At 39.5% G+C, this 13213-nt stretch overlaps 1 protein-coding gene across 1 annotated transcript in view; it reads left to right on the top strand.

The window, feature by feature from the left end:
* WWTR1 (WW domain containing transcription regulator 1) overlaps positions 1-13213 on the top strand; it is a 42774-nt gene that overhangs the window by 22305 nt on the left and 7256 nt on the right. Inside the window, exons 2-3 of the mRNA XM_066193593.1 lie at positions 2369-2505; positions 11782-11969. Coding sequence (XP_066049690.1) covers positions 2369-2505; positions 11782-11969 — 325 coding nt within the window. The remainder of the gene's footprint in view (positions 1-2368; positions 2506-11781; positions 11970-13213) is intronic.

The following is a 13213-nucleotide window of genomic DNA, read 5'->3' as shown; positions in this document are numbered from 1 at the left end:
AGCCTTGCAGTTACAAAATGCAGGACAAAGCAGCGGCACAAATTCAGAGGAACACTGACATTTCAAAGCAAGAGGCTGACACCCAAACACCTTTAGCGAAAGCCTAAGGTGCAGCAGGTAGAACAGAATCCCGAAGTCCAAGTAAAATACTCAGCTGTTTAGATCTGAGCTTTGGTTTAATTTTTCTTTAGTGAGGGTCCACTGTTGGGATATAATTTGCCAGTTGCTGAATTGGAGCACTGCAGGACTTTAAGGGTGGGAATGCCATGATCTGAGCAGGTTGGAGAAGCAGTTATGGTGCATGCCCTCTGTCCTATTTGTCAGATTCTTGTGTATCTCATTTGAATAGTAAATATTTAATTTTCCCTGATCTTACTGGAACATGTGAAATTATTGTTTGCATATGGAGACCCCATCAACCTCACCTGTGATGCAGAAACAGGAGCTAAAATGGACGTCTCTTCTTTCCTATTCTGCTTATGAATTAGGACCTTGTTGAGAAATGGCCTGCTGTGATGTTAGGATTTATAATAATGAGAGATGCGAAAATTGCTTTGAAAACGTTGAAAGTGAGAATTGTGGTGTGGATCTTGGGGCTGCTTTGTCATATGTTTGAATATGCCTCAAGTAAGAATCTTATAAAAGTTATAAACGCAAGTCATAGAAGTTCCTTACTTATCTACATAGTTCTATTTCAATATTATAGATGAGGCAAGATACTGTTAAAGTTTAAAGCTCTTCATGCACCGTATGCAAGAATTTTAACACTTGAAATGTAAGAGTAAAGAGAGGAAAAGCTAAAATGTAATAAAGATTTACAATGAGGGCAGAATAAAGTGTTTTAATCCTAGAGAGAAGCAATGGAGAGTGGTTTCATTGTAAATAATAACAAACAAGTACTCTAGAAGCTGTGAAGAAAGGAAGTGACTCAGCAGTTTGAGGCTGAGTAACATTCATGTAAAAGTGTGATCTTCCATTTGAGAATTTTACATTGAATGCACAATATTAGGAGAAGAAAATAGCTACAGACTACATAAAGATGTCACATTTTTCTGTGCTTTAAAAATGGTCTGGGTTATTTTCCTTTTTCACTTCTTGTAAGTCACACCATTTTCGGTGCTACCTGAGGTGTACATCACAATATAGACTGAAACTTGGTCATGAAATCGGTCTGGTGATCAGATGGGTGTGGAGTGGTGACAGCAGTGGTGGCCGTGCCACTGGGGTCTGCAAAAGCCATGGCAAGTTTAAGATGGAGCTCAGTAAAGATTTTAGACTGTTCTTTTATGAAAGTTGGATCTAAATGGTTTTCCAGACACAGAATGTTTAGATTTTTATGCCTCTTGATGTGTTCTTCTTAAAGACTTACCTCTTTGTAACAAAAAAATTGATAGAGGAGAACCCACTCAAGCACAGACAGTAACCTGGTTAGTTGGTTGGGCTTGGAGCCAGGCAATCCCTTAAAAGATACCAGACTATTGATTGCTTTAACGTACTTCTTTTTTCTTTTCTCGTTTCAAATAGAATTACATGCTGATCCTTAAAATGCTTGTCCTGCTAAGTTTCTTACAAAACAGATGCTTTTCAGTGTAAACTCTCAGTTGCAACAAAACCATAGTTCTTTCACCAATGAATTCTGTGGCCCAAAGTATTTTACAATGATCATTGTTACAGTTACCTCACTGTAAAATTTATGTGGATTTGTGCATGACTCCACTGTTTTCAGGGTAATACATGTATATGAGAGTTTGCATACTGAAATGGTAGGTATGTTGTTAACTAGATTGCAATACAAACTCGTAGTGCCTTTACAGAGAAACTGCTGATTGCACATGAGTCATGAGGCTGTAATCTGCCAGGTTTGGTAGTGGGTATTTATGCTGGTATTCTTGGAGACATACAGAAAGACTCGTTTTCGTACTGTGGAAAGCAACAAGGCAGTTGGATTTGGCAAGACAAACACTTGTCTTTTCAACACTCAGCAAAATTACTATTGCTGAGTGAGGAATGGCCATATATTGAGTATGTAGAAAAAGACTGGTAGGACAAGAGTAAACAACTTTTGGGCAATTAAATAATCTGAAGATAAGAATGTGTTACAGATTTTCACCATGACAACAGAATTTACCAATTGTTCAAGTAAAAGTAATTATTCAACAGTAGAGCAAAAGAAATTAGAACTGCAGGGGCAGAAGATCAGAAGAAAAAGTAAACAACCAGATGATAGATAATTTCAAGTGGGTGACGGTGAGATGACAAGGGCAGACGTGGAATGAGAAAAACAAATAGGACTTTCATGGTATTATGCTTAACTGTTTATATAGTATACCAGGTATTCTATGTTAAGCTTGTATCTTTTCTTTCTCAGTCACATAGAAAAAATTACAACATGGCAAGATCCTCGAAAGTCCATGAACCAGCCACTGAATCACGTTGGCCACCATGCTGCAGCCACATCCACACCGGCGCCACAGAGGTCCATGGCAATGTCTCAGCCAAATCTCAGTGAGTACTGCATGGCATCTCTCTGGTGAAGACACAAAAGAGATGGGAGAGACACCTCCTGATTTGTTTGTCAAAGTAATTTTTGGTTCAAGAAGGTAGCTCTGATTCTGCTATCAGACCTAACAGTATGTTCTCCCCTCCATTTACTTAATTTTCCCCTCTGTAGATTTGTATTGTTTGAGGTGAAGCTCTAACATCTCATGTTCTATTTTAGAGCCTCCCTGGCTTTTTGGTGAAGTGTTAGACATAGAAAAATAAGTTCTGTCTGTGCTTCTCTGTTCTGAGGTGGTATAAAACCCCCACAAGCCGCCTATATCATGTCCAGGCTGTTGGATAACCTGTCCACAGTTAGCTCTGTGTTTCTTCAGGCCAGAAGGTATAGCTGGTTTGCACGTTAGTTTGTTTATGGTGGTGGGGCTCTTGCATAGTGAGGTTCTGCTCTGGAAGCAACTTGGAAACTACTAAAAAAGTTGGCTTTGCAGTATGAATTAGCTGCAAAATTCTTATAACTGGTGTGGTTCCCTTGCTGTTTCTGTTTAGCACTTCAAGTGTAAATTTAATTATCAACTTATATCAGTCTGATATTGCCAGATTTAAGCCTTAGTGAAAATAAAGCCTTGAAGACCCTAAAATTTTAAAGAAAATTTGTAAATGGAAGAAAACATTTTCACGTATAATTGAGAATTACAAATAATCCCTAACCTTTCACTTCTGAAGCTTAAACTTTTCTACTACTCAAGAAGATGAGAACAGGTGAGCTGACAGGCTCAAGATCACAAAACTGTGTCAAAAAGCAGACTTAAGGACACATAGCAAATTCTTGTTCTGGTTAATTTTTGGTAAGTTGATCCCATGATTTCTTGATTGTCCACTTGCAGTGTGGTTCATGAGTGCTGTCTCTTCTCATGCCAAGAAAATGCTGACCATTTGTCCGCTAATGATCACCAATAGAAGTAGTGCAATATTTACTTTTGTCTTAGGTTTATAAGAAACACCTAGGCTGACCTCTGAGGTAATAATCTTCAGTTCTTTTTCTCTACCTTTGTCTCATCAACTGCCTTGCTTGCATATAGGCAGTAAGAGTGTTGGTTATGTTACAAGATTTAGTGGGCAGTAGCAAACCATAATGTGAGATAATGGATATCTGCAGAAGAAGCCTGACTAAAATCTGAAAGGTTAGGGTGTCCGTGGAGTGTCATAGCACGTGGTAAAAGTAACAATTGCTCTGCTGTGGCTTCAAACCACAGCTGCGTGTGGGTCAGGCTGTTTATAGCAGTGCTGGAATGGCCAAGAGGTAAGAATAGGACAGCAGGGGTTTTGTTCATACCAACTCCTCCGCTTATGTTAACATCTGTTACATTGTCCCCAGTTAAAAATTAGCAGTGCCATAATTCAGGAGGGTGAACAGAACATTTTTCCCCTCAGTTTATTGGTGGAAGTGAATGAAAGACAAATTCTGGACTAAAACACATGTATATTGAATTTTAGGGGAGGGTCTTTCTTGAGATTCAAAGGATTAGAAATAAAAGCCCATACCAAATGAAAAGTCTGTTCTTGAAGGTATTTCACGTGCTCAATAAGGGTATTTCCAGAGACTTCAAAATCTGTCCCATTAAATACAGTCTGTATTTCATTCCGTGCCCTTCATGTATATATAAATATATATATGTATGATGAGCTTCTGCTTTTTGTGTAGGTATATATGCAGTTCTTGGCATAGTGATTCAGATGTGTGATTGAATTTCCACTAGAAAGAGTGTAGAAATCTACACAGTGTCCATATTTATTTAATCCAGAAAACATTCCATCAATATGTCTTGGTGAACTTTTTCTCGTTTTGATGGCTTTCAAAGGCACACTAAATGTGACACTATTTTATTTAGAAATATATCCTATAAGATTTAATCTAGAAACTGTATATATATGCGTGTATATACACATAGAGAAATTGCTTAGAGAAATTGCAGTAATCTGCACAGAGCACTGCAGCCTCTGAATACTTCACATGGCAGTTTAAAATACATGTGACTGTCGTTTCCAGTACTAAAGTAGAATGCCTCTATTTTTAAATTGCTGTAGCCAAAAGGAAGGGCCTTTCTCCTCCCCTGTGCTGGCAGCAGTGTAACTGCTCAGCATTCCTGGGTCTGCTCCCCTCTGCAGTGAGCAGTGCTGGCCCTGGAGCAGGAGTCCTTGTGCCAACATCTCACAAACATGAGAGGAGCAGTGGGAGCTGGCTACCCAGCAATACCACTCTTCTGGCCCTTATTTTGTGGTGGGTTTTTTTTTGTTTGTTTGTTTTTTGGTGGATTGTTTTTTTTGGATGGCTTTTGTTTTGGTTTTTTTCTTTGGTTGGTTGGGTTTTTTTTGTACTGTAGGAACTGAAAGAAGTTTTTCTTTTGAAGATGTGCCACTTAAAAGAAAAGGATTTAAGTATTTCAGGTCTGCACACTGGTCTGCACTTCCAATTACTAACACATGAGTTTCCCTTGTACTTCTTATGAAAAGGAGGAAAATGTGGTTTGTTTTGTACAGCTTGATGCTTTGGTTTATGAACTCCCTTCAGCAATATTTACTGGGAATTGTACAAAGGCAGTTGCAAACATTTTATCAAAGCGCGGAGTTTGACTAAGTGATACCAAATCATATTATGCCTGTGTTGGAGGCAAACAAAAGCATATAGTGAAAGTTGATTGAAGTTAGTAGTCATGCTTTAAAAAATCTGCTGTACTTTTCTGCCTTTTCCCTTACTATGGTTTTATGTTGCCTATTTATGAGCTATAAGTGAACACTTCAGTAGTGTTAGTTTCCACACTAACATTTAAAGCACTGCCTTTTAAATGTTATACAACAAAGGCATCAGGTGTTTTTTCTTTTGATGCATCTTGTTAAATTTGCAGAAAAGTAATACATGCTAGGCAAGTTTCTGCGCTCGTTTACACACCACCACTAAATTCAGTGACATTTCCGGAATGAAAAGGAAAATTTGTCACATTTGAAAGCATGTTCTTGCAGGTTAGCCTATATTCAGACTTGTTCAATTTGTTTTTTCTTAACATTTTACCATTGTTATTCTTCTAAGATGATTTAGATGTATGTACTAAGGAAAGTGCAGCATTAATAGGAATGTTTTCAGTGTAGATTTTGTTGTTGGAAGCAAAAGGGAGAGTGGTCAGCCTCAGACTGAAGACCAGAAGAAACAGTGTACTTCTTGCATCTTCATAAGGACTTCAGAAACTTCATTTATTGTGATGCTGATTCTGCAGAGATCCTAATTTTCTGTCCATTCTAAACCATAGTGTTTTCCAGCTGATTGATGAGGTATTAAGTATCTCTTGCCAATCAATTATTGCAGTAGAATCAAGGGCCATTTGTGGAAGGGGGAATTACTCTAAATCCCTGTTTTAGTTGTCAGGCCTAGATCCCTGAACAAGGAGACCAACCCACAGGGACCCCTGTGCCTGAGAGGGAGCAGAGAGCAGTTGCAGTGCACCAAGCTAAGGGTCACTCTGCTGCCTGGACCTGAGCTACACACGCCCTTCTGCCTTCATGGCATTCCCTGATGCAAAAGGACTGTGGAGGATAGTTTTGAGCTACGTGTCGCAAGAACTTAGAGGAAAAATTAGGTCCTTACAGAAGTTTCTTTTGTAAGATTTTTTTTAGTTAAATGCTACTTGTTTTGTAGTCTTTTTCTATTCTACATTATGCAACACTCAAACCCATTGTCATTTCCATCCTTCTCCCTTCAAAGTGTTTTAAACAGATTTCTTTTGTGATTGTACTCTTCATCCCGTGGGTAAGCACAATCTGGTCTTCATTTAAGTATTTTCCAAATTCAACAATTTGCGACTTACTTTGCCATAAAATAATCAACCCCTCCAATAGTTTATATTTTCTGGATAAGATAGCATGAATTTATATGTGAGTTCCTTAAAAAGCTCATACAAAAAGAACATGCTATCTGCAAAAAAACTCAGAAGACTTCTTGCCCACCGTGTGGCACAGTTGGATGTGGGATTTGGGCCTTGGGGCAAATAGCAGTTGCAGGCTGCAAGGCACAGTTACTCTCTGTCCCATGTGAGTGACAGAAACGTGTGCTAAGCAGTGCCCGGAGTTTGCTGGTTTGAGTGTTTTGGGCACTGCCACTTTGTGAGAGGCCTCTGAGTTTGTTTGGGTGTGGATAGAGGCTTTCATTTTGTCTAACTGGTTAAAATTGGTGTTTGGTCTAACTCAAGCCACCAAAGCCCAGCCAGGTGGGGTGTCCCTGATGCTCCCCTCTGCTTGGCCACCGCTGTCCCCTTTGCCTGTCTTCACAGTGAACACTTCAGCAGCAGCAGTTACAGAAAGGTGTGCCTGATTTTTCCCCTTCTGGTACAAACAGGAACCTGTGTGATTCATCAGACTGTGCACAGAGGTGGGATTGATGGGCAGAAAGGGTTTTAAATGCTGCAGTTACGCGGGAGCTACAGCACTTTACCTCTGCTTTCTTTTTTTTTTTTTTTAACCAGCCAGGAAATCCAATCAATAAAACAATGCCAAAATCCTATCTAGGAACAATAAACACATGAACTGAAGTTTCCATATCCTGCCACGATAAAAGAGGTGTAGCTGCTATTGTTTAAGGATGATAAAAGGCAGTTTTGGTAACTATGTCAAAGCCAGTCTCTGGAGAACATAGAAACTCCCAAAGTGTTCAAAACCAGATGATATGTATTTTATTGTTCCCTAATGTCCATGAAGAGTGTTCACTAATGTCCTGGATTTTTCAAGTCTTGGTTTGTATTGGCTGGAAATTTGGCTAGAAATGTGTGACACTGAGAGAAACATGTTGTTCCCTCTCTGTAGTCCATACCCTCATACCACCTGCATGGTGGAAAGGCTTCCTGTTCCAGGTCATTTTTAATTACTGGATATCCTGAAAGAAGCAAACACAATTCATTTGTGGTCAGTGTGAATAATCTTGGCACCTGCCTCTCATGATTACTTACAGGAGAGCTGAAAGTATTAGAGAGGATTTGCACGTTCTGTGGGAATGAGAGTTTTGTGATGCAGCTCTCAAAAGAATGAGGGGGTTTTGGTTGTTTGCAATAAAAACCTCTAACAGGTGATCTATCAGGCAGATTTCAAATGGACTAATTTATTTATGTTTAAGGTCAGGGGTTAATAGTCCAGAATGTAATTGGAATTAACTTCAGTATCAGGTAAATTAAATCAAAGGAGACACACCTTTAAACAAACAACTAGCCATCTAATAAATCTGACATGCTAAAGGTTGATGTGCTCAAGAGAGATGTTGTCATTTTTTCAAATTCTAGTGATTTTTGATTTTGACACAAAGAGGTTCCTGTTGGTGTAAGCATTTCCCCTCAAGGATAGTAATCCAAACATGTGCCAGTGCAAGAGTGGAGGGTCATTAACATAGTTTCAAAGTAAATGAAATGCAAAAGCTGAAGATTGCATGAAGCAAAATAAAAGTAAAAATAATTCATTAAATATTTTAAATCTAACAGTCATCAGTAATTAATCATTAGCATTAAAGCTGTCTCTCCACTCAAGCAGCCCCCATCCTCACTTTTTGTTACTGATTTATAGTTAAAAGTGCCTACAGAGTAAATCTCTAATCTTTTAAATAACTTCCTGCTAAATCATAGCTTTGATGTTGCACCTGCAGGTTGTTTGTATTGTTTATTTTAATCTTAAATCACTGAAGAGAGAAAAGATTAGTTAAATGTGAATATCACAGACCTTAACAGTTGAAACTGTTGAGAAATCTCTATATAGCTGTTTTCAGCTCAGAAATCTGAATAAAGGAGTCTCTGTGTGCTGGAATAGTGCAACTTTTTGCTTTAATACTTTACAGATTTTTGGAACAAAATGCACCAGAACTGAAAAGCAGCATTTTTTGCTGACCTTGTTAGAAGGCTAATGCTTCTTTCTGGGAAATAAATGAAACAAGCAGTTCTTTGTTGGCTGAAGTGGAGTGAGAAAAGGAGGGGAGCCCGGTCTTTTTTTCTTTACAGTGTCATGACTAAGTCAGAACTGTAGTATGGCTGGGTTATTATTTTTTGTTTTTTTTAAACCTGTGTAGACATTTGTTTTTCATCAGACTGTGTTGTATGAGACCTGGCGCTGGCTAGTTCATCTGAATTTGGGTCTGGGCTGCCTATAAACAGAGCAGAAAGATCCACAGCTGCATCCAGACACTTCTGACACTTAAATAATAAAAGTTGGTGCAATCAGTTCAATGCAAATGTCAAAAATGATTTGTCAAAAGCATGTTTTGGCTTCTGCAACCTGCAGTGTCTCTTGTCCACAAAATGATCCTTGCCTAGTATATATCCAGCAAAGTCATCAACAGAAAGGTCTCCTACCATGTCAGAAAACCTAATTCACTAGGATATCGATATTAATTTAAAAGCAGTCAAAAGCAACCAAAGAATTATTTTATTTTTCATCTAACTGGAAAAAGAAAACTACATAGGTCTAACTTGATGTAAACTAAATAGCTGCAATTTCACGGACTGCAATGAGACTGTGGTCACATAGTTCAGGTTTGGAACTTAGCTCCATATTTTTACTTGCTTTCATTTGGGCTGGATAATTGTGTAATGGCTGTTTATTAAAAGACTTACTTCATTTTGCAAAATAAATCTGGTTTTCCCCAAGAGAACTGAATTCAGGGCCACCCTGAGTCTGTCTGCTGTAATGACAAATACTCTTCTCTTGTGTTAGACCCGTCTCCTTTACCAGAGTGGTAGATTTGAGCTTTTGATTTTTATTTTTTTTCTTTGCTGATCTTTAGAAATGTTCCACTGGAGTCCTAGAGCCTGCCTAGTGAATTGAAGGTTACTGAAGATCATTTGTTTTTCTTCAGTAACTTTTTGACCTCTCAAAACCAGGCCAGTGGTCCCAAGGCTCCGCAGAGCTCTGGCTGAGAGGAGCTGTCAAGGGTCCGTGGTGTGTCTGATGGTGCCAGTGCACTGAGAGTGGGGTCTGTGTTGGGCAGTCCAGCTGGAATGTGAACTGCAGGTTTTTGCTTTTTTAATCCAAACTCCAATATGTTACTCATACCATTCAAATACAAATTCAGAATTGAAATGTAAATTAAAGCAGGCATTACTAAAACGTCATAAATAGCACAACAGGTGTGCCATATGATTATATTACAAGGAACAGAGATTTGTATAATGTCATTGTTTGTGAAGTTACTCACTGGGGCTGACACAAGACTTTCCTTTCACTGGGCTTGTTCAGACCATTAGTGACAAGGAGTTATCAGCTGTATACCAACCCACTTTTACTGCCTGGCTTCAGTTCTGGTTCACTTGAGCAGTTCCAGGAAAAGTACTTAGGTAAAATGGTTTTCACAAACTAAGCTCAAGTATATACCACAAGGGTGATTTGTCCATTATTGGGATTCTTTTTATTCTACCAGTGTATTTAAAGATCCACTATTAATTTGAAGTCTAGACAATATCAAACCTATCAAGCATGCTTAAAACTATTCCAGATACAATATTTTTGTTTTCCCTATGCATATCATTGTAACTCTACCCTTAAGAAAAGCAACTTAGTTTATTCCATTTTTTTTTCTTGTTGCTTGAAAAAACTCACGCAGTGAAAATTAGTTAAGCAGTAAGAAGTCTTAGCCCTGTAACAACTGTATCATCACACTTTGCCACATTTCTTTTGAAGAGGCTGGTGTTCTGCCTGGGTGCTGGGGTTTGCCCAAGTAGGTGGGGTTGCAGGACAAAACCTACCTGACATTACCTACAGTGTTGCATATGCAATTGTATGAAGATCTAGCCCAGGTCTGATAGAATCAGAATCATCGAATCATCTGGGTTGGAAAAGTCCTCAAAGGTCGTGGAGTCTAACCATTAACCCAGCACTGCCAAGGCCACCACTGACCCGTGTCTTCAAGTGCTACAACCACACATCTTTTAAATCCCTCAAGGGAAGGGGACCCTACCACTGTCCTGAGCAACCTGTGCCAGAGCTGGACAAACCTTCTGGCAAAGAAATATTTCCTAATCTCCAATCTAAACCTCCCATGGGATGACACATTGGCATCAATCTGTGCAGTACTCTCCAGAACACCTGGTTCTGGAAGCAAGTTGCAAAGATGGTTTGGATCTGCCTGCATACTTTCCACAAGGTCCAGAAGGATTTATTAGTGTGGGCTTTGCACCACCTACAGGTAACAAAGCTGCCCTTAGATCCAGACTGGCCCTGGAGATGGCCCAGGACTAATTCACACCTGGTCCGTGCAGCTAGGCCTGGTCTGAATGAATAATCGATCTAACCTGAGTCCTGAACAAACCATAGAGTTAAAATGTTGAAAATTCTCTGTGTTTCTCTCTGGGCTTGTCTGGAGGATATCAATGCTGGATGCTATTCATAGCACCATAAACAGGTAAAAATTTGTCTTGGTAAGTCAGGAGTGATACCTGCTGTCTGAGGTGACAGGGCGTTCTGTTAGCTTTGTGACGTGTTGGCACCAGAGTGTCCCACAGCTACGCAGACTTGAAATTTCTTTCATGGCAGTTCTATGAGTAAAAATGTCCATCTCACAGAGAAATCTGCTCTGATTTTTATTTTCTGAATTTGATCAGAAAAGATGATGCTGATTTAAGAAACATTAACAATCTAACCGCAGTAACTTGCTCAGCAACTGCCTTCTGTCAGCAAGTGAAGGGGTTTACTTCGTTTTCCTGGGTATAACTCAGTTTTGCTTACTAATTGTCCTGTTTCTAACCCTGCCATCTACAATGTTCTTCCCCTGTCAACCATGTGAATCTCCTACCAAAGGTGGAGGATTGATGGGTTGTGTCCTAACAGAAAAGGTTTCAGTTGTTAATTGAAAATTACTTCTGGTAATAATAATTGATTTAAATCTGTCAATAAAGAAAATGTTAAGTTGAAATATTTTTACTAGCTTACTGTCTATTATATGCACGTGTTTTTTAGGAATTTTCAACTTAAAAAAACTTTCACGTTATTTACTAGTTTATTAGGTAAATATTTGAACATACCAGGATAAACATAAATACTTGTTTTATTGTAAGTGTTCTTGTTTTATACACTCAGAACATTAAAAACCATTTATTAAGCAACTGTTAGTGCAGATCTTGTCAGATGGAGTAGGTCTCTCAGTCATTTGAAGTACAGAAATTCTAATAACGTCTTCCTGTAAATGAGCAGCATGTGTCCTGGGCCCTCTGTTACCTGGGAATGCAGCCCTGGCCCGGGTGCCCTGAGTGCTTGTCTCTCCTGCAGTGATGAATGCCCAGCCCCAGCTGCCCCCCAGCCCAGCCCTGGCGCAGCAGAGCCGCCCCCCGGCGCTGCTGGCCCTGCCCGGCGCGCTCACCGCCCAGCAGCAGCAGCAGCAGCAGAAGCTGAGGCTCCAGAGAATCCAGATGGAGAGGGAGCGAATTCGGATGCGTCAGGAGGAGTTACTGCGACAGGTAACACCAAAGATACTCTTACTTTCTTCGAGAGCTTTTAGTTCAATGCATCTAAATTTTTAACAAGTACAGTTAGTGGCTCTGTTACTTTATGTCAAGACTAACCATGCTTTTACAGAAGGGTAGCCAAAAAGCTAATATAAACAGGTAATTGCATTTTTTTTTCTCGAGACTAGCACTGAACAGAACATGGAATGGCCACCAGTCAGAAGTTACAGACCTGGTGTCTTTCTTACCAGCCTTTCTTAATAGCCATGTAAGGGCCAAATTCTGTTCTTTGTCTGTCCGTAAGCAACTAGGGCAACTGACACTGATTCATGTGCAGTTTAACTTGGTTTGCATAGGAGACCATGTTCATACTTCACTGAAGATAAAGGAAGAACATATGGAATTGTTCTTGACTCCAATCCCTACTCTCTTAATTTGCACCCTTTGCCTTTTAGTTAAAATAAAATCACATTCATATCTTACATGAGCACCTCTGGTCTGAAGACTTTTCAGAGCTGGTTATTTGTGGATGTTTTGCTTATTGTTCTATTTCTTAAGTTTCAGCTCTATGTAATGACTGTACAATGTCATATTGTACTAAATAGATATGTAACTTCCTTTATAGTGCCTTAAGAAAATGAAGTTTTAAGAATTGTGTTTCATCTGTTACAGACAAGTCCGCTAGTGGTGGTGTGTTTGCATATTAATCAGATTCCTTAGTGGGAAAAAACAAAAACCTGTTTCTCTCAGAAACAGCATTAAAGAAGTTCACCTTATCAAGAAGCATATTATTATTTGTGGCCTTGCAAGTGCTGCAGTTAACAGGTCTAAGTGCCTTTAAAAATGGCAGCTTTCACATGATTAAGGTCTCTGACATGGGCAGGGGTCTCAAGTCTTTCGTGCAGCTCCTTTCTCATCAGGAGCTCGTGATAGAGATGGGTGTGAGAAGAGAGTGAGGAAATCTGGTACGAGATTAGTCGGGATTGTCATCAGGCTAACAACAAGTTTAGCTGTTTTTACTCTCTTTGACTCTATCCTTGATTCACGACAAGGGCAAATCAGGCTTCAAAGCAGTTGTGCCATTAACACAAGGGAGGGTTTTGCTGCTTTGCTGGCTTTGAAGCCGATACATTCACAGCACTCTGCAACTGTGCCGTACTCAGTCCAGACTTCCACTTACTGTGCCCAGTACCACCCTGCCCCTATGGTGTTTGCTGAAGCTCCACGTTGCTTGAAGCAGTACAACATCACTTTGC

This window comes from Chamaea fasciata, unplaced genomic scaffold, assembly GCF_029207755.1.
Source record: "Chamaea fasciata isolate MVZ Bird 193981 ecotype frontalis unplaced genomic scaffold, bChaFas1.0.hap1 SCAF_11, whole genome shotgun sequence".
Taxonomy (NCBI): domain Eukaryota; kingdom Metazoa; phylum Chordata; class Aves; order Passeriformes; family Sylviidae; genus Chamaea; species Chamaea fasciata.
This window is presented reverse-complemented; position numbering and strand designations above follow the sequence as displayed.